Genomic DNA, 22,999 nt, shown 5'->3' on the forward strand with positions numbered 1-22,999 from the left:
CCCTTATTAAAATGTGAGCAACATTTATTCAAATACTGAAATAAAGTGCTTTTAATATGTGTAAAGGCAACTGCATGGACATTGTAACTGGTGAATTGCATGGAGGAGTTTACATTTTTATTCTGACTGCTTTGAAAGAAAATGTGAAAGTGTATTATATACAGTAAGTACAGTATTTCTTTCCACTCAGTCCCACAAGTTTAAGAACCACTGCACTGCACCATGAATGAAATTCAACTTTCAGCTGAGCTGTCTTTTTTTTTCTTGGGCGTTTGATTACAAAAACACCTCGACATTTAAAGTCAGCTCTTTTTTACATTCGCAATGGGCTCTGGAGAAGAGACAAACAGAGACACCCACTAGCCCCCTGCGTGTGGGCCTGGGCGTGGCACTGCGTCCCAGGCAGGACGGCTTTCAGCCCGAGCGCGGCCAATCGCGCGCTGCCTGGAGCGGGCAGAGCGAGCCTCAGCTGGGATCTGTGCAGAGGTGAACCCGTCACGGGGGAAAGTGCAAACTTCCTTTTGTGGACACTGCTGTCAGCCTCCGCCCCCGGAGCCCCTGAGTGTTCCTGTCAGTGTGGCTGGGGTGGGGGTGGGAAGGGGGGGAGGGGGGGGATTTCGGCAGAAGTGTCCTCCAACACAGATTCCTCACTCACTTACAGGAATGGCAGGCACAGGGACAGGAATAGACTGCTACGTGGCACTCACGCTGACCACAGGATTCCTGTTACTCCGCCAGCATACTGTAAGCTGTGCAGACCCCAGCCCCTCTGCCCTTCTCCTTTTGGCCAGAGAACTGTGCTGCACAGTTTTGGTTTAGATCCAGTCGGTGGTTTCGGGACTGAAATAAAAACAGAAGTTATCATTCTGTAAGTCACTGAAAAAGCATTGATTTCATTCATCATTTCATTTCATTCAAACAGAAAAGCTTGAGGATTGCATATGGCCTGCTTAAAATTGAGATGAAAACGAGCAATTTGTCATTACATTGCAATATATGTCATTTATGTTAAGCGGGTTAAAAACTAAAACAATAAATGCAAAACTAAGCTGGTTTGAGGCAAGGATGGGGCAAAAGTGGTGAGGACAGAAGCATCAATTCTGCACAAATAGTTAAGGAAAAACTCGGAGGCTGTTTCTGTTTCTGCATCTATAATTTAGTTTGGCTACCTTTTATGCCCATTTGTTTTGCTATTTAAATATTTACACGTTCATGCCAGACAACTATTATAAACATTGTAATTTCCAGTAATTAGCAATGTAATGAGTCATTTTGTAACGCAAGCGCAATTATTTGAAGCACTGGGGGACGCAATGCATCTGCAGAATATTTAACTAAGCTAAACACCCTTTCAAAAACTCGTCACTCATGCAGAAAAAAAAAGTTCTTAGCGGAGCAGTTGCAGGAAGATACAGTAAAGTCCAGGGCAACGCTAAGAAAATATAGTATCGTGCTAGATTACCGCTATATAATCATCCACGCCATCCTCTGCCCCAGTAAAATAAGAACGAGAGAGGGAAGCATCCAGTGCGGCACGCCTACGTCACACCGTCCGAGAAAGAGAGCGAGAAGGAGCAGCTGTTAGCAGTTTAACGGGTGTCCTGCAGATCTAGCGAAAATATCTGATTCGCGGACGCACGTCGGTCAGTGAGCGTTATTTAGAGAGGTAAGATCAAGCAAATTTTGTACGTCATATTAGGAATTAATTCTAAATTAGCCTACGCGCGTAAAATAATGTTGAGCCAACACTGTTGGAAGCACTGTGGATGGCAGATGACAGATGACAGATGACAGCCTGACCAAATAGGTCAAAACAGTGTTCTATCTTTGCTACTATTGATAAAAACGTCCTGCAATTGGTTTATATTTGCGTTTTATTCAAACACTATTTTATTAAAATCATAAAACGTGTCGAACTTAAGTTACTCTGTAACAGAGAGAGAGAGAGAGAGTCTTTGAAGAGTCTTCAAATATTAACTCGAAAGATTGGTTTCGACCTCTGGACCATTAGCATCGATGACAACTTTACTTTTTCTGCAGTAAATTTAATTGCTGTTGTGGTGTCTCTGTTTCGTCGTGGACTGAAAGAATTGATAGTATATAAGAATTTGATATAAAGTAAGTGATTTTCACTCACGGGGACCATGCAGATCTGAGCGTTAAATCCGTAGCATCTTACTGAAAGTCGCCCAGCAGACACATGGGTGTGGCTATCCGCACCAGTCCTGGTTGTCAGGTAAATCATGTGCTATTTCTCGATACCCCTACTTGTCAATATTCACTTTACAAGCTCAAATCAAACACTGTACCTAATTTTTAGTTTTATGTAAGTTACAGATGGTTTCAAATTTGTTTTGCCTAGTGCGATATGTACATTTGAGGATTTCTGTCTAAGGCCTGAGCCCTTATTCATAGTCTCAGAATAGTAGTGCTGCTCTAGGATGGTTTGTCTTTGCCCTTAGTCTAGCCTCAGCTATTATTTGCTAAAATCTGCACTGAACCTAAATCAGCATGCCTTCTCTGAAGATGTATGCATTTTGTATGTGTTGAGGACTGGAAAAAATCCCTCTTACACCCTTGAGGTAGAGATTTATTCAATCCATTTGCTGGATTACAAATTCAGCAGCACTTGAATTAAAAATATGTGTTATGTTAAAAATGTTCTTCAATCTTAGATGGCATAATGGATGCATAATATTCACAATGGAGAAACGGACTGTATTTAAGATAAACACTGGAAGACCATTGTTGTCTGGTCTGGAAAAAGGATCACTGGAAAAAATGTATATTCTAGATGAGTCACTCTGGCAGTAATGGAGAGACAAGACTATATTGAATATATTTAACAAGGACAGAAGTTATGTTCTCTACATATACTGAGGATTGGTTTACGAAAGAGGTCCTGTGCTGTTTAATACTGGGCCTGCAGCCAAGGTAGGGTTTCCACTGGTATGTCCTTTTGGAACAAGCAGATAATTCTGGGTAATCTGCTTTTCAGTGGAAAAAGTGTCCCTGCTGTTTACATTTCCAGTCATTTAATTATTGCTTAAAACAGCTAATGCTGTGTGTTTGGTCCTGTAGTTTAGCAGAACTGCGTACAGTGACATTAGCTTCAAAATACAGATTGAACAAATGGAATAGCATGTTGTGTTGTAACCTGTGGTTCTGTGGCAGACCTTCTAACGCATCAGGACAATGCCAAAAATTCCACACAAAGGAAGGAAAATCTTTCCTTCCCCAGTTGTTGAAAGCATTTACTCTTTATATTCTGTGTATGAATACTGTGTGCTGTACAGAAGTCCGTAGAGTTCACGAGGGCTTTCGTTAGGTCACTTCCCAACTAAAGGGGTTGGACTATGAAGTTAAGGGGTGGGGTTATGTAGAGGAGGAGAAATGCCCACACCGATTCAGAAAATGTTTTAATTTTGTTTAAATTATGAAAACACTCAAGCCACTCCACTTTTTCAGCCTGTCAACATAGAAGGTTCATGTCAATATTTAACTATATTTTTCAATCTTCAGGGAATCTTAAAAACACACTTCACTTCTACCTTTATTGCATAAATAACATTGTAAGATCAACTATTTGTATCTAGCAAACGGTGAATGACTGTTTAAGTAATGTTGAGATCTTCATTCCGAACGCAGTGTGCTAATAGAAAGGGATTGGTTTGGTCTGTGAAATCTCCTGGCCTCTGCAGATGCACAAAATGCTGACAGCAAAAGCTGTTTTAGGTCAAGGTTTAAATTAAATTACTTTCTCAGAGATGCCCGTGACTGTTTATGTATTTTCATTGAAGACATCAGACCTGGGTCAAATTATTATTTGAAATACTTTAACCTTTCAAATACCGGTTTTGACTGGCAAAATATTTGATTCAAAATTCTTCAAAGAGTAATCAAAATTTTAACAGCATCTAAAGAATTATTTCAAACATACATTTGACCCAGATCTGGTGGATTTGCTGGTCAGGGATCCTGTGTTTATGCTTCCAAGCTGAAAAATGAAACTGAAATTCTAACCTGATTTTGTTTCCCCCCCCCACCTCCCATTTTCTACAGGTCACAGTTACTTTCCCTGAGACACAGACAGAACAGAAGCCATGGTAAAGGTAAATGATATGAATCGGTCAAATAATTTTTACTTACTAAATATGTGCATGTGAAGCTATCTTCTAATTTAATAATTGTAATTTAAATAGTTTTGTATGTTGCTCTGGGTAAGAATGTTGCCAATTGTAAATGTACAATGATATATTTTAACATGAACCTTTAGATGCTGGTAAAATTTAAAGTACTCACTCTGCTGATCCCAGCAAACGTTTCATGAACCCTGTTACTGAAAACAAAACGTCACATCACAATTTTGTTATGAATACTGATGAAAAAATAGGAGTGTTTAATCTGAACTTCCTGGTCTGGTTGGGTTGTAATGATAAGTGTGGTCGTAAGATCAAATGAAATTCTGGCTTATGGAGGTGTCGTATGTTGGGGTGCTTGGCTGCAAGTGTTGGATGTCACTGGGCGCCTTCAGGGACTGGGTGCTGTCAATCACGCGGCTCCTTTTAAAAGGAGCTCTGAAAGATGCATTGTGCGGGGCTGGCAACCAGCACAGATGGTGAGCTATCTGACCCCCGAGCGTGTAAGGCGAGGCCGATGAGGACATGCCCCTGACCATCCAGCTGTCTATCCACCCCCACAATGAAGCTGCAGTATCACTGAATTAGAACCACACCCTTCTCTTTAATTTGGTTTGCTCTGGTAGTCATTAACTGAAGCAACAGCCAACCAGAATTATCCTGTTGGTCAGGCGATTTACACTGGCATTCATAATTAACAGACACTCCAGAGCTCCTTATAACTAAGTGCATATCACAAGGATAGAAGAACTGTACTAGTAGACCTAGAAAATGTATCAAGTCGCAGACAAACTTGAGCAACCTGTAGAGAAATTAGAACAAGACGTTACAATGTTGCCTTTAACAGAACATGTATCACTGGCTGCTACCTCACTGTTGCTTTGTCCCCTGCACGGATGCAGTGTTTGGTTATGAAATGCCTGTTGCCTAGCAGCCAGAGTTCTCAAAGCGCAGCTGTCTGCCTGACTGATGGGCTATGAGAGGTTTCTGAGCATGTGCAGGGGGTCCTCTCGGGTAGGATATAGCCGTCTGGCCACATGCCCGCTGGTAGGTTGACACTAAGCAGCCATGCATTGGGAGGCGGGGAGGGGGGCGGAATGCTGCTATGCAGGGAAACCTTTGATGGACTCAGGGTGGTGAGGTCATTGGGTGTGGTCTGCAGCTGGCAGAGTAGCCTGGGAGGGGCTGGTATACAGGGACATGGCTCCCAAGAGTACATGGCTCCCAAGAGTACTGTACATGGTAAATGGTAAATGGACTGCATTTATATAGCGCTTTTATCCAAAGCGCTTTACAATTGATGCCTCTCATTCGCCAGAGCAGTTAGGGGTTAGGGGTTAGGTGTCTTGCTCAAGGACACTTCGACACGCCCAGAGTGGGGTTTGAACCGGCAACCCTCCGACTGCCAGACAATCGGTCTTACCTCCTGAGCTATGTCGCTCACATGTCGTGTGTGGGGGTTATGAGAGGCAATTATATGGGCTGCATGATTTGAATGTTTGAAACCTCTGGTCTCTCGGTCAAATTTCACACCAGTCAAATTTAACATGGCACTGTTACACACTGTAGCTCCAGCATTCGTGCAGTTGATTTGACCAACTGTATGATTTACTGCCACATTTGTTCATATGTTAGGATTCCATTTATGAAAATATATCCGCTCTTTAAGTGAGTCACATTTTTGTAAAGTTTGGGAAGACCAGGTGTAGAGGATGGGGTGGAGTGTTACCACCCCATCACTAGTCCCAGGCCAGTGGATTAGGAGGGACAGCTGTCAGCTGTTGGACCCCCCCTCCCCCCACTCACCCCCCATATCTGAGGCTCACCCAGCAGGAAGTGACATGTGCAAGGAAAAGAGATTATTAAACGTTTCAGCCCAAATAAGCTTGTCCAACATTATCTATTTTCCTGTATATATAATAATTTATATGTATGAAAGACAAGGTCCTCTTGATGCTTGACATGTCATCCACTGTGACACAGTAAAATGGTCAGTGTTAATCCAACTACAGTTTGCAAGGGTCCAATAGGGATCATATGTTCTAGGAAAATGTACTGTATTAGAAATTATTTAACCAAAATAAAAGTGAGTATGTTCTCTGGCTAAATATTTTTCAGTGTTAACAAAGTATATTTCAGTGTATACATTTTACATTGGTATAATATATTGTTTCTGTATTACAGAATGTCTCATTACGTTTGATTTTTGTATTCTTCAGTGCCTTTTGCAACACTATCCTAACAGCAAAGGAAATAAATAATGAAATGAAATGATTATAATAGTGCTTGCTATTTTGTGCTATGTTAATAAATATTGATATTGGTGCGGATATTAACCTTGTGCCTTTGGCAGGGATTCCGAGGGACAGTGACGGACTTTCCCGGCTTTGATGCCAGCAGCGACGCAGAGGCCTTGTACACTGCCATGAAAGGAATAGGCGAGTGTCTGCCGTCCCTGAACCAAAGCAGAGATCAGATATTCCTGGGGTTATTAACTCTAGAATCTTGCTTCAACGTGTCCCTCTGATGATATGTACTGTATAGCCAATCGTGGCTGACTTTGTCATCTCATAATGATGCTTCCTTTGTTGAGCTATTGTTAGCTGCCGGTGAAACTGTGAAAGACTGTGACACCTGCGCAAATTAGACTTGAGGGTGGTGTGCAAGTGCAATATGCTCGAAAAAAGTTTTGAGTGGTTTGGAATATTCACAAAACCAAAAAAAGCTACCACACAAACTACAAAAGAACACACACCGAAATCATTTCAAAAATGTTGCTACAACATTCATCGCAACGCACCACGATACACACGATACACCGCTCTGTGAGGTTTCTGTGATGATTTGTGCTGGTTGGGAAGGGACTCATTTTCAGACTGGGCCCCATTCCGCAGCCTACACACAGAGTGAGGGCCAAACACGTGTGTTATAAATAACACGATGAACATTCTCACCCGGGTGAGAAATGCACTCTCCGTTTTTACACCCACGCGCTTTGAGGTTATGTCACGTTACTTACGCCCCTCACTTCTTGCACATTCGCACCGGCTGTCAGAATACTGAGCAGTTTTTTTTTCTATTTTTATGTTCATAGTCACTTACAGCATCATGTGCTCTTATCCAGAAAGTCTTATAATGTCCGTACTAAAAGGTTAAGCAAGGAGCTGTAATGATACAAGGTTACTAGTGTCCTTAAGCAAACATACAACACAATGTTTAGTGTCATAGTAGGTGTAGGATGGGATTTGAAGGTATAGTGCTGAAAGTACCACAATGGATTTGAAGGTTTAGTGTTAAATGTAACATATGCTTGTCCAAGGGTATTCAACCTGGGGTTAAGGAAGAGTAGGCTGAGGTGACTTTTTAGGCTGTGGTAGCAGATGAACACTGAACCAGCTGCCCTTACTGGCATGGGAAGCTTATTCAAACACATTATTAATGCTCAATAAACAAATCATGACCGAATCATTCCTTTATCCAGGATTCAAAATGAACTTAATTAAATGATTAAAAACTTTTGCTGTGTAAAACTTGAAAGCAATGTTATTTGTTCATTCTAGTCTCGAGTACAGCCATTTCATGTAAAGCTGAGAGGAATCTTGTCTGTTCTTGTGCAGGTAGTGACAAGGAGGCCATTGTAGAACTGGTTACTTCCAGAAGCAATGCACAGAGACAGGAGGTAGTTGCTGCTTACAAGTCTCTCTATGGAAAGGTAAAACGAGACCTGAATTATCCTAAAATGTAGATTTTTTTTTCATTTTTATTATACAGTAAATGTGAAGAAATCCTAATATGCTGGTAGTGAACAAAAATGGAACCACTAATTTAATATCCTGTGCGGTCAGTGGCATATATTTCTGAAATGTGCAAAAGTCAACAGAAGAAAAAATTAGTAGTCAAAATTTTAAAAGCCTTCAGTAAAAGAGCACTATATACACATATGTTAAGCATATACATTTGAAAAATGACTAATACTATGTTTTCTTGCCTGTCGTTAGGACCTGATTGGTGACCTGAAATATGAGCTGACCGGAAAGTTTGAGCGTCTGATTGTGTCTTTAATGAAGCCGCCAGCATACCATGATGCCAAAGAAATTAAGGATGCTATCAAGGTGAATGACCAATGAAACACTTGCATAAAATTTGTTAGTTCATGTTTTGTTTTATACCTTAAATATGATTCTTTAGTTCATGTTAAGCCGCGTTTCCACCGCAGGAACTTTACCCCGGAACTAGGAACCTTTTGAGGAACTCCGTGCGTTTTGACCGCAGGAACTAGGGTCTAAATTTAGTTCCGGGCTTTATTTTACCCCCAAAAAAGTTCTTGGAGCCACGTTGCCTTGGATTTTATCACAGGTCTGCCGGCTTCTGATGGCAACACAGTTATCCTGGTTGTGGTGGACAGGTTTTCTAAGGCAGCCCATTTCATCGCGCTGCCTAAATTGCCATCCACACCAGAGACCGCACGGCTGGTAGTCGACCACGTCTTCAAGACGTGGTGTCTGATCGTGGGCCTCAATTCGCCTCTCGGTTTTGACGGTCGTTTTGTTCTCTTTTTGGTGCGTCCGTCAGTCTCTCGTCGGGATTCCACCCGGAGACTAATGGACAGACGGAACGTACCAACCAGACGCTAGAGAACACTCTTCGTTGTCTGGCTTCCTCCAACCCGACATCGTGGAGCCGTCATCTCGCGTGGGCGGAGTATGCACATAACACGCTGCGTAACGCGTCCACGGGGCTCTCACCATTTGAGGCCCAGTTTGGATTCCAACCTCCTCTGTTCACGGAACTGGAGAAGAATAACGAGGTGCCGTCTGCTGGGTTCTTTGTTCGGCGGTGTCGGGCCACGTGGAGGAGAGTCCGAGCGTCCCTCCTGCGCTCCTCGGCCAAACAGAAGGGACTTGCCGACAGGCATCGCCGTCCGGCACCCTCCTATCGGGTGGGTCAACGGGTTTGGTTATCTACTCGTGACCTTCCGAGTTGAATCTCGTAAACTCGCCCCTCGGTTCGTGGGCCCTTTTAAGATCGTGGGTGAAGTCAACCCGGTCACGGTTCGCTTGCAGCTCCCTCGTTCCATGAAAATCCACCCGACGTTTCATGTCTCTCACCTTAAGCCGGTTCTCGTGAGCGCATTGGCTCCGGCGGATGAACCGCCACCTCCGCCTCGGCTCATTGATGGGGAGCCGGTATATACAGTACGCTGCATTCTGGCTGAGAGACGAGTGGGCCGAGGTGTTCAGTTCCTTATTGACTGGGAGGGCTATGGCCCTGAGGAACGCTGTTGGACCCTGAGCTTATTCATGACTTCCGCAGGCGTGGTTCGGAAGGCCCGTCTGGGGCCGGCCCTTAGAGGGGGGGTCTTATGTCTGTTGTGTGTTTTATATGTGAAATAAGACTCTTTTGTTACTGTTATGTGTTTTATATCTTAAATAAGGCTCTTGAGTTACTGCTTTGTGTTTTATATCTGAAATAAGATTATGTGTTTTATTTCCTTTTTCTTTTTAGGGCGTGGGGACAAACGAGAAGTGCCTGATCGAAATTCTGGCCTCAAGAACCAACAAACAGATCCATGACATGGCAGCTGCTTACAAAGACGGTAGGGGATGCTTCTGTGTGGTGTTAACTGGTACAATAATACACTCTGGAGGGTTAATGTCCTGTATGGTATTAAAGTATGGTATTGTGTTTATGTCGTTTATACTGTAAGGAGCATCAGAATCACTTTCTTGACTGAACCTGATTGTGCTTAGGTGAACTTATTGTATTAGTGAAATTTATTCCCATATTTAATAAGATCCTTTTATTCCCATATTTAGTGAAAAATGCATTTATTCTCTAATAATTAAAAGCTATTTTATTCTCCCTGTTTTTCCCAGCTTATGGCAGGGACATGGAGGAAGATATTGTAGGAGACACCTCAGGCCACTTTAAGAAGATGCTGGTGGTTTTACTGCAGGTGTGTGTTAAGATGTTGATTCTACTCTGATTCGGTAGAAAGATGCTGGTGTTTTCTCTTCAGCTTGGCACAGAGGCACTGGTGGAAGCTGGTTTGACAGGAAATTACCGAACTGAATTCCGTTACACATATTTCAATACCAGGTTGATTCATCATTCAACCAATCACTGTGCTACTCTACATTACATTACATTACTTAAATGACGGTTATTTAGCTTTATATCATTTGTCTATTATCCTGATTCAGCATTTGATTTGATTTGGCGTTGTGTTCCATCAGAAAATTGGTTCCAGGCACCGTGTCTTTAAAATTGAATCACGGCTGAGGAACAGATAATGGCGGAATGCCGAATGGTATTGTGGGAAGTGTCATGTGACTGTCTGAATCGCTTTCTTTCCAGGGGACCAGAGATGAAAGTGGTGTAGTGAACGCTGATCTGGTGGGGGAGGACGCCAGGGTGAGTTTACGGGTCGTGTGTTCACAGTGTGGGGCTCACTAATGCATCAGGTGTGGAGTCTTATGACAGCAAGGGGGAGGGGGGCTGGCTCAGGCAAAGACTCTCTGATTCTGCTGCTGATTGGCTGAGTCATGCAGCAGTGGGTCTTGGCTCGCAGAGAGAAATCAATATCGGAAGCACGTCGATATGGATACGGAGGTACCAAAACAGTCAATCTAATTTTAAATCTCCTTCCCTCCCTCCCCCCCACAGGAGCTGTACGCTGCTGGGGAGGAGCAGTGGGGCACTGATGAGGCATCGTTCATCATGTTGCTTGGAAACCGCAGCATCAACCATCTGAGGATGGGTGTGTGAGAAATTCTGTGTGCATGTTCATTCAGAAGACAGAACTGTGAACACATGCCTTTTGCAGCTATATAAAATTATATTGTATATTATGCATTATGTACTGCATGTTACAGTGCAGCTATTGAACGATTTCAGTACATACAAAGATACACTGAGCATATTACACTGAGAATAAAATGTGATGAGTTGGTGAGTATCTAGAAGAGCTTTCTGTCACTTTCCCTTTCAGTGTTTGATGAATACCAGAAACTCACAGAGAAGTCGATAGAGGACAGCATCAAGAGCGAGCTCTCTGGGGATTTTGAGCGACTGATGCTGGCTGTAGGTAAGAGAAGCTGATGTCTGTGTGCTTTGTGTTGTTCTGCCAGGGCTGACTGAAATCTGACTCAGCCGTGTTTTTCAATGCAGTGAATCTGACTCAGCTATGTCTCTCAATGCAGTGAATCTGACTCAGCTATGTTTCTGAGTGCAGTGAATCTGGCTCAGCTATGTCTCTCAATGCAGTGAATCTGACTCAGCTGTGTTTCTCTCTCAGTGCAGTGCATCAGAAGTGTTCCCATGTTTTTCGCAAAACGCCTCTACAAGGCCATGAAGGTAAATCTGTCATATTGATGGTGTGATCTATGATTGGCAGGCCCTGGGCTGCAGCATATGTATGCATGTATCTGGGCATACAAATTTATAACCATTGAAGCCATGTTCTGTTGATAACTGTGGGGGTCTAAATATGGTTTTTTGTTAAACCATTGTACAGACCCATACTTTTTCCTTCTTCCGTCTTAGTACATTTGTACTTAGTACTGCATTTGTATGTACTACTGGGTGTGTTTTTGACTATCTTTTCCTTCTCTGTGCCTCTGCGTGACTCTGTGTGCCTCCACAGGGCCTGGGCACTGCTGATAACACCCTGATCCGCATCATGATCTCGCGCTCTGAGATCGACATACTGGACATCCGGGAGTGCTTCCGTCTGCAGTATGAGAAATCCCTGTACAACATGATCAAGGTGTGACCTCATCACCAGGGCCCCTCTGCATTACACCACACTTTGCCTTTTCCTTTTGACATCAAATCAGTCAGTACATGCTAGATAATCTAACGTACTGTGTGTTTGGTGCATCATAGCACGGTTTGTGCGCTGACCGTGTAGGTGGACTGTAAGATTGCGCTTCCTGTGTTTTGAACCTGTCTCTTTACCCCAACAGGATGACACCTCGGGCGAGTACAAGAGAACACTGCTTCAACTGTGCGGGGGAGACGATGAGTACGTTTCCTCTGTGATTCTGCTATGTTTGTGGCCAGCAGAGGGCGACATTGCTCTGTGCGGAGATGTGACCTTATTGTTGCTGAATTTTGTTTTCTCTGCTGTTGAAAAAATGTTCATTCTTGCGCATGACTTGGACTACAGCAACTATTTTTAGAGGAATGGGATTTTGTGATTTGTAGACTATTAAATATAATAAATGTCTATGTATTGTAATTTTAAATTAATAATCATCTGGGGAAAAACAGGATATAAGCAGTAAATAGACAATGCAAGTCTGCCTGTAGCACTTTTAACACAAATCTTTAAAGAAGTTTCACAGTTCTGATGTGTTCACAGTTCTCATGATCTTTATCTGCCATGATTCGTATCAGATCTACATATCTATCCTTAAGCAAATTTAACTATTTCAGCAGTTTCACAAGTTCCTGGAACCAATCTGCCAGAATACCGAGAAGATCAGATTTGTTTTTCGGAATTTCCCATTGGGCAGGAAGGGCATGTAGCTGTTGTCACTGGTTGTGTTAGCGATGCGCTAATGTGTACCGGTTGGTGCTTCAGTCTAGCAGGAGAGTTCTTCCCTGAAGCAGCTCAAATAGCCTACAAGATGTGGGAGATCAGTGCCATGACTAAAGTGCAGGTTAGATCTCTGCGGCTCGCCCGTCTGCACACATCCCTTTAATCCTCTGCACATACCCCATTTAAACCCCTTTATACATTTATGTGTGTCTGTGTGTGTGCGCGTGTGTGTGCATGTGCACATGCGCACGTGTGTGTGTGCGTGCTTGCGTGCATGTGTGTGCCAACAACATCCTGATCCATATCATGTGCATATATGTGTGTGTGTGTGTGTGCGCGTGTGTGCTGTGTGTGTGTGTCTGTGCGTGTATATGCATATGTGTACGTGTGTGTGTGCATGCCTGTGTGTGTGTGCGCGCGCGTGTGTGTGCATGCCTGTGTGTGTGTGCGCGCACGTGTGCGTGCATGCCTGTGTGTGTGTGTGTGGTGTGTGTGCGTGCGTGCATGCTGTGTGTTGTGCATGCGCGTGTGTGTGCATGCTTGTGTGTGTGTGTGTGTGTGTGTGTGTGCGTGTGCGTGTGTCTGATGCTGTGTGTGTGTGTGTGCGTGTGTGTGTGTGTGTGTGTGTGGTGTGCGTGTGCGTGCATGCCTGTGTGTGTGTGCGTGTGCGTGTGTCTGATTGCTGTGTGTGTGTGTGTGTGCATGTGCGTGTGTATGATTGCTGTGTGTGTGTGTGTGTGCGTGTGCGTGTGTGTGCATGCCTGTGTGTGTGTGCGCGCGCGTGTGCGTGCATGCCTGTGTGTGTGTGTGTGTGCGTGTGCGTGTGCGTGCATGCCTGTGTGTGTGTGTGTGTGTGTCTGTGCGTGTATATGCATATGTGTGCGTACGTGTGTGTGCGCGTGCGTGTGTGTGCATGCCTGTGTGTGTGTGCGCGTGCGTGTGTGTGCATGCCTGTGTGTGTGTGCGCGCGCGTGTGTGTGCATGCCTGTGTGTGTGTGTGTGTGTGTGTGTGCGTGTGCGTGTGTCTGATTGCTGTGTTTCCCTCCCTGTAGTTGAGGGGTACCATTCATGCTGCATCTGGCTTTGACCCGGGCAGTGATGCCAAAGCACTCAGGAAAGCCATGAAGGGATTTGGTGAGTTGGGACTTGTTTTAAGTTTCTGTGTTTATTTTCTTTGCATTTGAGTTTGTGTCTGTGTGTCTGTGTGAGTTTGCAATTGTGAGTGTACAAATGAAGCAAGGTGTTATGATTGTGTTGCAGTGTGCTCAGCTTTTAATCAATTTTATTATCTCGTATTCAATACATTCAAACTTCATATTTGTATATTATTTGCTCAGTCTGTGAGGAAAGGTCGCCTCTGGACATTTACAGCAAATCAAATAATACTTCCCCTGGGAGATGTGATGTAAACTAAACTCTTCATTTGTTGTGACTCTCCAGTTTTGGAAATGGTTACTTCAGTTTTACTCTTGGTATGCTCTTAGTTTCTGTGTAACACAATCTGAGGGACATCTGGGTAACTGCTGTGTAATACCTCGCTGATGGTGCATATTTCAACTCTTCTGGAGGAGAGTCACACGTTTTTGTGAAATTTCACTCCTGATGAATTATGGGAAATAAAGTTGTAATATTTTCTTGGCTTTTGCAGGCACAGATGAGGATACCATCATAGAAATTCTGGTACACAGGAGCAATGCACAGAGACAGGAGATCAGACAGGCCTTCAAATCCAGCTTAGGACGGGTGAGATTCTTAAACACTGTATTACACTGCAGTTTGTATCACAGTGAAAAATAATACTGTACTACACTGCAGTCTGTACCACAGTGAAAAATAAGACTGTACCACACTGCAGTCTGTAACACAGTGAAAAATAAGACTGTACCACACTGCAGTCTGTATCGCAGTGAAAATAAGACTGTACCACACTGCAGTCTGTAACACAGTGAAAAATAAGACTGTACCACACTGCAGTCTGTATCGCAGTAAAAATACTGTACCACACTGCAGTCTGTATTGCAGTACAAAATAAGACTGTTCCACACTGCAATCTGTATCGCAGTGAAAATAAGACTGTACCACACTGCAGTCTGTATCACAGTAAAAAAATAAGACTGTACCACACTGCAGTCTGTATCGCAGTGAAAATAAGACTGTACCACACTGCAGTCTGTATCGCAGTGAAAATAAGACTGTACCACACTGCAGTCTGTATCGCAGTAAAAATAAGACTGTACCACACTGAAGTCTGTATCGCAGTACAAAATAAGACTGTACCACACTGCAGTCTGTATTGCAGTACAAAATAAGACTGTACCACACTGCAGTCTGTATTGCAGTACAAAATAAGACTGTACCACACTGCAGTCTGTATTGCAGTACAAAATAAGACTGTACCACACTGCAGTCTGTATGCATAGTGACAAAATAAGACTGTACCACACTGCAGTCTGTATCACAGTGAAAATAAGACTGTACCACACTCAGTCTGTAATCACAGTGAAAAATAAGACTGTACCACACTGCAGTCTGTATCTCAGTAAAATAAACTTGTACCACTGAGTCCTGTATTGCAGTACAAAATAAGACTGTTCCACACTGCAATCTGTATCGCAGTGAAAATAAGACTGTACCACACTGCAGTCTGTATCACAGTAAAAAATAACAGACTGTATCACACTACAGTCTGTATCACAATGAAAAATGAAAGACTGTCTCTCACTGCAGTCTGTATCTCAGTGAAATATAAGACTTTATGTCACTGCAGTCGGTAACGCAGTGAAAAATAAAAGACTGTATCACACTGCAGTCTGTATCCCAGTGAAAATAAGACTTTAGGTCACTGCAGTCTGTATCACAATGAAAAAATAAAAGACTGTCTCTCACTGCAGTCTCCAGTACAGTGATGATTAGGATGGGAAAGGTGAAGAAAAGGTGATTATTATTATTATTATACATGTATATGGCAATGTTGTCCATTATTATTATTATTATTATTATTATTATTATTATTGTGGTTGATGAGTGTGGTCTTCCATAGGACCTGATGAAAGATCTAAAGTCAGAGCTGTCGAAGAACCTGTGCCGGGTGATCTTGGGTCTAATGATGACTCCGGCAGAATTCGAGGCCAAAATGATGAAGAAGGCGATGGAGGTAGGATGCTTCCCCACTCACATGTCCCAAACTCACTCTGAAAACACTCTCTACTCCTCCCAGCCTCTGCTAGACTCTGCCCTTATGTGCCTCTCTGTCCAATCACAGCACACTCTGTCTTTCAGGGGGCTGGCACAGATGAACACGCCTTGATCGAGATCCTTGTCACAAGAAGCAACCAGGAGATTCAAGCTATGAATGTGGCTTTTGAGGAAGGTGAGAGACAACTTGCTGGTCACATGGTCACCTGGCGGTTTAAAGCTAAATCATGCTTTGCTAAACAACAATTATGCAAAGCAAACCAAGAGGATATGACAGCAGGTCACATACAGGTTTCTTGATCCTGTCCAGCTTCTGTCAGGTGCAGTATGATGCTAACTCTAAAAATTAGATCTGTGAAGAATTATGTTCTGCTTTATATTTATAAGAAGCTTTCTTCTTATGGCAATTAATTAAACAAAAATGACATAAAAGTTGTTTATGAAATAAACCTGTCATCTAGATGTGGAGAGTAAAGATGTGCCATTTGTTTAGGAAATTTGTGTTGCTAACATTGATGTTGCTATGTATTTGATTATATATTCCCGTACCCGATATGACCAGAAGAGGGAGACACAGCTAATATTTTAGTGAGTTAGTGCCTAACAACCATGTTATGTCTACCAGCTGTGTTATTTTGTTCTTTCACTGGTGACTTGCAGCTTACAAAAAGAGTCTTGAAGACGCCATCACTTCAGACACCTCGGGACTTTTCCGTCGCATCCTGGTCTCACTGGTGCAGGTAATATCACCTGGCCAGTCATTTTGAACCTGTACAAAATCCAGGAGTCAGCCTTATTTTACATTTGTTTCATCGAGAGCAGATTGAGAGGGCGAGGGGGAGAAACCTTGTCAAAAGTTTAGTTTGAAAATTGATTACACTCAGAATAAAATAAAATCATGAATTAGCTTGAGCAAATGTGATGCAATTATGCTCTAATGGTACCTGTGCAGTTGTTGTAGTGACTGATTTCTGTCACTAGGGGGCACGTGAGGAGGGTCCAGCAGACATTAACAAGGCAATGGAGGATGCACAGGTTAGTGTGCAAATGGGAAATCTGTCTCTACCAACCCACCTAAGTACCCTTCCTCTACCTGTTGTCAATACATTCACCTAGTTCCTGTACTTTGGCCTAAATGTTCATTGAATGGGACATATCTTCATTTTTATTCATTGTATGATTTTTATTCAGCATTTTTAAACTTATTTTTATTGTCTGTCAGGCTTCTCATGCTCTGACCTGTTTTGTCGTATTACTGAAAAATAAGGGCGATCGTCTGACGTCATGGTTTGCGTGAGCTGGGGAGAGAGCGCTTCGTGGTTAGATTGAATGGAGTATTTCACAGACGTTCTGCTGGCACAGTTTCCATGAAAACAGGCCAAAACAAACTGAATCTGAATCTGAAATGTGATCACCTTTATTTTGATGTTCTGTGCAAAGTGCTGGAAGCTGGTTGTCAAAGGGCTGGTTGTTCTGCTTGTCTGAGTTTGCACGAATGTCTGCTTGCAAGCTTATGGTGAGACCTGCACACCATCAACAACTTAGCCACAGTGTCACCTCCCACACAGAGACATGCATGTATGCGTGTGTGCATTCATGTGTGCTTGTGTGTAGGTGCACGTATGTGTGTGCGTGTGTCTGTGAGTGTGTGCACAAGTGATTGAGTGTGTCTGCGATTGCAGGTGCATATGTGTGTGTGTGTGTGTGTGTGTACACATGATTGAGTGTCTCTGCGATTGCAGGTGCATATGTGTGTGTGTGTGTGTGTGTGGAAGTATATCTAAGCTTACAGGTATATAGTGCAAACCCTTTGAGGGTGAGAGGAAAATGGCTTTTGAAGACAGATGTGTAGTTGAAACAGGAAGCTGTTTTCAAGCACACGTGTCTTAAAAAATAAACATAAAATTATTTCCCCCTGCAAGCTTTACTTTATCAGGAATAAATAAATTAAAAATAAATAAATACAAAATAAATAAGTAGCTTAATCTGTAATTTGTGATTGGTGTATTTCAGTATGACTGGGGGTGCAAGTGGTATGTATGTCCAAATGAAAAAAAAACTGTTGTAAACTTTAAATTTATACTTTGATTTGATAGTGATCGGACAGACATGCCTTTGAAGTGAAGGATTTTAAGAATCAGACAGTATATAACCAGTTTATGAACTTTTGGTTGGTTCTATTTTTTTTGGTTTTGGTTTTGGTTGGTTCTATTGTTAAAGAAACATGAATATTCCTTTACAGTAAAAAAGAAAAATCATCCAAATGTTGAAGCATGGTTGGGTACTGTATTTAATACTGTACCTAGTTTATATTCATGTTTATGTTGCACTAGATTGTTGGCTTTCTTCTGTTTCTTATTAATCTTGAATTTGCTTAGAAAAGCCTGCTTCCATTTTTATGTTTCCACTTACTAAAGAACTCAGTAAACCTGATATTTTGAAGATGAACGATAAATATAGGAGAGAAAATTCAGATGAAACCTGGAGTCTGTACTGCTACTGCTGAAAAGCTCAGTGTAATGCCAGGTCATTGCTCTTCATGGTGTGAGGTCATCACTCTTCATGGTGTGAGGTCATTGTGCTTTGTGGCGTGAGGTCACAGCACTTCATGTCGACTCCTTCAGGATCTGCATTCATTTGGAGTGGAAATAAAAAGCTGAAATGTGTGAAAAGGTGGGTTGTGTTTTCAGGAACTTGGCGATGCGTGCAATGCAGACTCCAGTGAAATGGAAATCAAGTTCATGAGCATTCTGTGCAATAGAAGTTTCCCTCACCTACGCAGGGGTAAGGCACTGGCCAACTGGCATGTTTCCTGTGATCTAATAATAATTTGAATGTGTGTACAGGTACAGGATGAATGCCCAGTCTTATGAGCTCTGCTCTGTGATTGCAGTCTTCCAAGAATTCGTCAAATGCACCAACAAAGACATTGAACTAATCGTTAAGAAGGAAATGTCCGGTGACTTCAAGAATGCAGTACTTGCTCTTGGTAAGTGTCTGATATTTGGTAGTAATGGAGTGTCTTTTAACCCCCAATAGCCATTTAAATTGGGCAAGGGGCTCATGATAATCAGATTTAACAGGCTGAGGGTAGAAAGGTGGTTAACATGCTTTTGAGCATAATGATAGCTGGACGAGCTCTGTGGTGGTGTGGTTTGACATTTAAAGGTAAACTATGCAGGATTTTTACTTTAAAAGTATTATGTAGAATTTGTGGCACTCTTTTCTGTGTAGGGAGGGGTGGGTGTGGCTACAGAGCCTGTGCTTTGGAATCAGATTTCAGTGGAGTGTTTGTTGCTAGGTAGCTAGCTAGCTGTCGCAATGGCGGAGGCGAAGCCCAAATGCAGCGAAACAAAAGGACAAGCTGACAGGGCTCGTGGAATTGCCTGTCCTTGATGGGGACGTTCACCAAGGGGATGACATACAACACAGAGTTGGCTTGTTTTCTGTTGGACCTGTAAGTAATGTTACCTCGAGCTATCCGAGACAGCCAAAGCCACGTGCTCAGGGTGAGTGGGTGGGGTTGAAGACGGAGGAGGAGACTTCCTTGATTGTGAACACAGGACTACAGTGGGGCTAAAAAATTCCTGCATAGTATGCCTTTAAAAGGTCATGTGACTGACTGGCTCAGGCCCTGACCGGATCTCCTTGCCTGAATTCTTTCATTAGGTTTTGTTTTTCACCAGTTGTCTTTATTCTTGCAGTACGGAGTGTGAAGAACCAGCCGGGCTACTTAGCCGATCGTCTGTACAAAGCCATGAAGGTAATGGCAGCATGCTTTATGGTTTAATATGCATATTAGATTAACGTATTTATGACATGTATAATGGCTATAGGTTGCTATAAGTTAACTGGTTGAATTTAGTGCTTATTTAGTGAATTTAGTGATGTTTTCCTTACATTCAGTGGTCTGAGAATGTTATTAGCTAGGCCTGGCAATGTTGCTCATATAACTCAGGTGAATGTATTTAAGTAAGCTGTCTTTCATTTCAAGTCGCTTTGGATAAGAGTGTCTGTTATATGAATGCAATGTGAAGCCCTATTCGAGCTGGATTCACTTTACAGTGGGCTGTACTATAATAAGGTTTTCAAGATGTAGCCTACTGTCAGATCTATTCATACAAGATTCGCTATACCTGTCATTCCACCAAAATTACCAGATAGCCCGGATACAAATATCAATTACCACACTTCCGTGAGAAAAGTTATCACGAGACGGCACGTGGCTAGATTTCTGGTAAGAAAACACCAAGGCAAACATTTAACATGCACAGTTACATTACTGCAGTGTCCATTTGAATGGCATGGCTGTTACCGAAGATCATAGCAGACAATAATTTGCTCTTGTGTTTTTACATTCCAGGCTTGTAAAGACTACGGACATTGCAAATTCTTACTGGATTAAAGTCATGCATCCTGTTGATAGCCACTTAAATCACATAACCTCCCTCGGTCAAACTTATCCAGCTCGAATATGGCTTAATCCATGCAATGTGCTGCTGGGTTGTGTGAATTAAGAATTAAGAAGAGGTATGGCGCTACTCACAGTTTCCCTAGATCATGTGATACTAGCTCCACCCACAGTACCAGACAATGTGTCTGGAGCACCGCCTACAGTGGCAGACTGTTTGTCTGTAGCTCCGCCCACTGTGATTATGTGTCTCTAGCTCCACCCACAGTGGCAGGCTGAGTGTTTCTACAGCAATGTCCTGTGTTCTCAGGGTCTGGGCACTGACGACCGGGCCCTGATCCGCATCATGGTCTCCCGGAGTGAGGTTGACCTCTTCAACATCCGCAAGGAGTTCAAGGACACTCATGATGTCTCCCTCCACGAGTTCATCCAGGTAATGGCTGCAATCGGGTCATGCTCCCATGGTAACGAGTCACATAAACACACCAACTTGTCCGTCCCCCGCCCCCCCCAAACCGCCTCAGTGTTGTGTGGGCGTATGCGGTCTTTAATGTCAGTCTTTGCCTCTCCATAGCGTCGGTGTTTTGGGGGGGGGGGGGGGTGGGGGGGGGTGGGGGGTTGGGGTTTAGTGGTTTCAGCTCAGCTGTTCAGGAATTTCCCCCACACACTTCCTCTCTGGTGTGATTGGCTGAAGGCTCCCGTGACAGGAAGTACTGTGTAACAGGTCTCCACTGACTTCCTCTTGAGACCTGCCCTTTGAAGCTGCAGAAAGACATTTAATGCTCAAGTCCCTGTACCTTCCACATCCTCATGGTAAACCATGAACACAATATTAGGTGTGACTGGAAGCATTTTTTGTTAAATATGTGACAGAAAATTGGATATAGATTTTTTTGCAACCGCACATTAATTTAATCTTAAGTTTACTTTTACCTTTGTTCATTTGCCACACGTAAATTCACAGGTAATACAAATTCCACTCATAGTGTGACAGGAACAGAGAACGTGTGCGATAATCACAAAACCTGTCCCTCAAAAAACACCTCTTTTGAATTGACAGTCATTTATGTTAATTGAGGAAGACCAACAAAACCAATATGGTGCATTTTTTATTTCTATATGCATGCTCACTGTGTACCCGAGGCCTGCCCCAAAAGACGAGAAGCTTTTAAAAATATCCCAAATAAAATTCACAGGAAGAATGAAAAAACAAACATTTTTACAAACACAGCATTATGATTTAGTCTTATGAGGTCTTGTATCTTTAGGATTTTTCAGGGTATGAGTTATGACACACTCTTTCCCTCTTTTGTTAACTATCTGGCTTTGTTCTGGACCTTCTGTATATCAAAAATAGTTGACTTTATCTAATTCTTTAACAACAGTGTGAAGTCATGTATCTTGGGAAGTTTAAAGAGTTCCAATTTCAAGGTTTTTATCAATGGTTAATTGGTTAAAGGTTAATGGTTCATGCCTGTCAATGCTTTCCTGTTTTGTATCAGTAGTAACAAGGAGCATGATTGCATAATTGCCTGAAGAAGGCATCATTTCATGTTACTTTCTGTTTCATACTCTTTCTGTTGGTCAGCAAGTCCATAATCCATAACTCAGAGGTTTGTATCTCTGAAGTTCTGCTGTATGAGTTTTTTTGGCAGGACCCCAGTTAAATTTTAGATTGGGAGTTCACCTGATGAGGAAGTCGGCAATGGCGGACTGGCATGTTGGCACTCTCTCTAACCGAGCTGCGTTCGTATTTAGGGTGACACCTCCGGAGATTACCGCAAAGCTTTGCTCCTGCTGTGCGGCGGGGAGGACTGAACCCCCCCCCCCCCCCACGCCCCTCCCCCAACACTCCAGAGGACCCTGCGACCTCTGCCCCCACCCCCCAGCACACAGTGAAAACAAGGGTTCCAGATGCCTCCATCAACAGCGCCGCTGCCAAACTGTTTCCGCCAAATTGCTCCGACCAACTTCTGAGGTTGAAATTGAGTGGAGAGAGAGGGACGGGAGGATTGGATTTTCTGTTCCTATTCTGTAAATGTTGCCATAGCACTGAACATGCAAAACAGGTGTGCCTGTCTGAGAACCTGTAGACGGACGTGTGAAATATACAGAAGGGTCACCTCTGCTGTGTCCTGTATTTACCTGTTGTCCTCACTTCCTGGTTTCATGTTGATGGCATCTTTTCTTACCCTCCCCGATAATAAAAGGAGTCCGTCCCACTGTTTTGTTTTCAGCCTCTTATTAAAGGTCTCATCCTCAGTGTTTATGGGATGAATACATTACTAGAGGAGAATGAGGCTGCAAATATATCATGGTCAGGTCTCTGTTTGTGCTGCATTAGCGTTCTGCTGATTGCATTAAATGCTTTACTTGTTCATCAGATACTCTTATCCAGAAGTTACATGGCTCACCTTCACACTTGTGGCCTGATTAGCTGGCTCTACTGATCAAAGACAGATTTTTTAAATGGGCTGGGTTTCCAGGTACTGCTATAATGATTACCTACATGCTGTATTTACGGTGTACAGAGACCAGGCATACTATCAGTATGGCTCCACATACAGCTGCAGAGGCTTAGTGCATTTACTAGTGTTATATTATATGATATTATATTATATTATATTATGTAAATGTAGTCTGTGATCGAAACGAGGTTGTTTTATAATTGTAGATTTGGTAACAAAAGCTTGGAAAAACCCTCACTGC

The 22,999-nt window shown here is 42.9% G+C and overlaps 1 protein-coding gene across 3 annotated transcripts; it reads left to right on the forward strand.

Moving 5' to 3' along the window:
• The first annotated feature begins 737 nt into the window (after positions 1–737).
• Positions 738–22,515, forward strand: anxa6 (annexin A6). Of its 3 annotated transcripts, none has more exons than XM_064326412.1 (25): positions 738–868; positions 4,063–4,112; positions 6,493–6,581; positions 7,761–7,851; positions 8,138–8,251; positions 9,645–9,735; positions 10,016–10,095; positions 10,497–10,553; positions 10,806–10,899; positions 11,131–11,226; positions 11,437–11,495; positions 11,785–11,907; positions 12,107–12,165; positions 12,727–12,805; positions 13,737–13,818; positions 14,333–14,427; positions 15,725–15,838; positions 15,964–16,054; positions 16,540–16,619; positions 16,861–16,914; positions 18,570–18,663; positions 18,773–18,868; positions 19,584–19,642; positions 20,601–20,723; positions 22,049–22,515. In XM_064326412.1, the coding sequence occupies exons 2-25, from the start codon at positions 4,104–4,106 to the stop codon at positions 22,106–22,108; spliced, it is 1,989 nt and encodes a 662-aa protein (XP_064182482.1). In that variant the 5' UTR covers positions 738–868; positions 4,063–4,103; the 3' UTR covers positions 22,109–22,515. The 3 variants fall into 3 exon arrangements, with proteins under 3 accessions (XP_064182482.1, XP_064182481.1, XP_064182483.1); XM_064326411.1 differs by lacking the exon at positions 738–868 and adding an exon at positions 1,378–1,666; XM_064326413.1 differs by lacking the exon at positions 738–868 and adding an exon at positions 2,020–2,236.
• The last annotated feature ends 484 nt before the right edge of the window (positions 22,516–22,999 follow it).

This window comes from Anguilla rostrata, chromosome 3, assembly GCF_018555375.3.
Source record: "Anguilla rostrata isolate EN2019 chromosome 3, ASM1855537v3, whole genome shotgun sequence".
Lineage (NCBI taxonomy): Eukaryota > Metazoa > Chordata > Actinopteri > Anguilliformes > Anguillidae > Anguilla > Anguilla rostrata.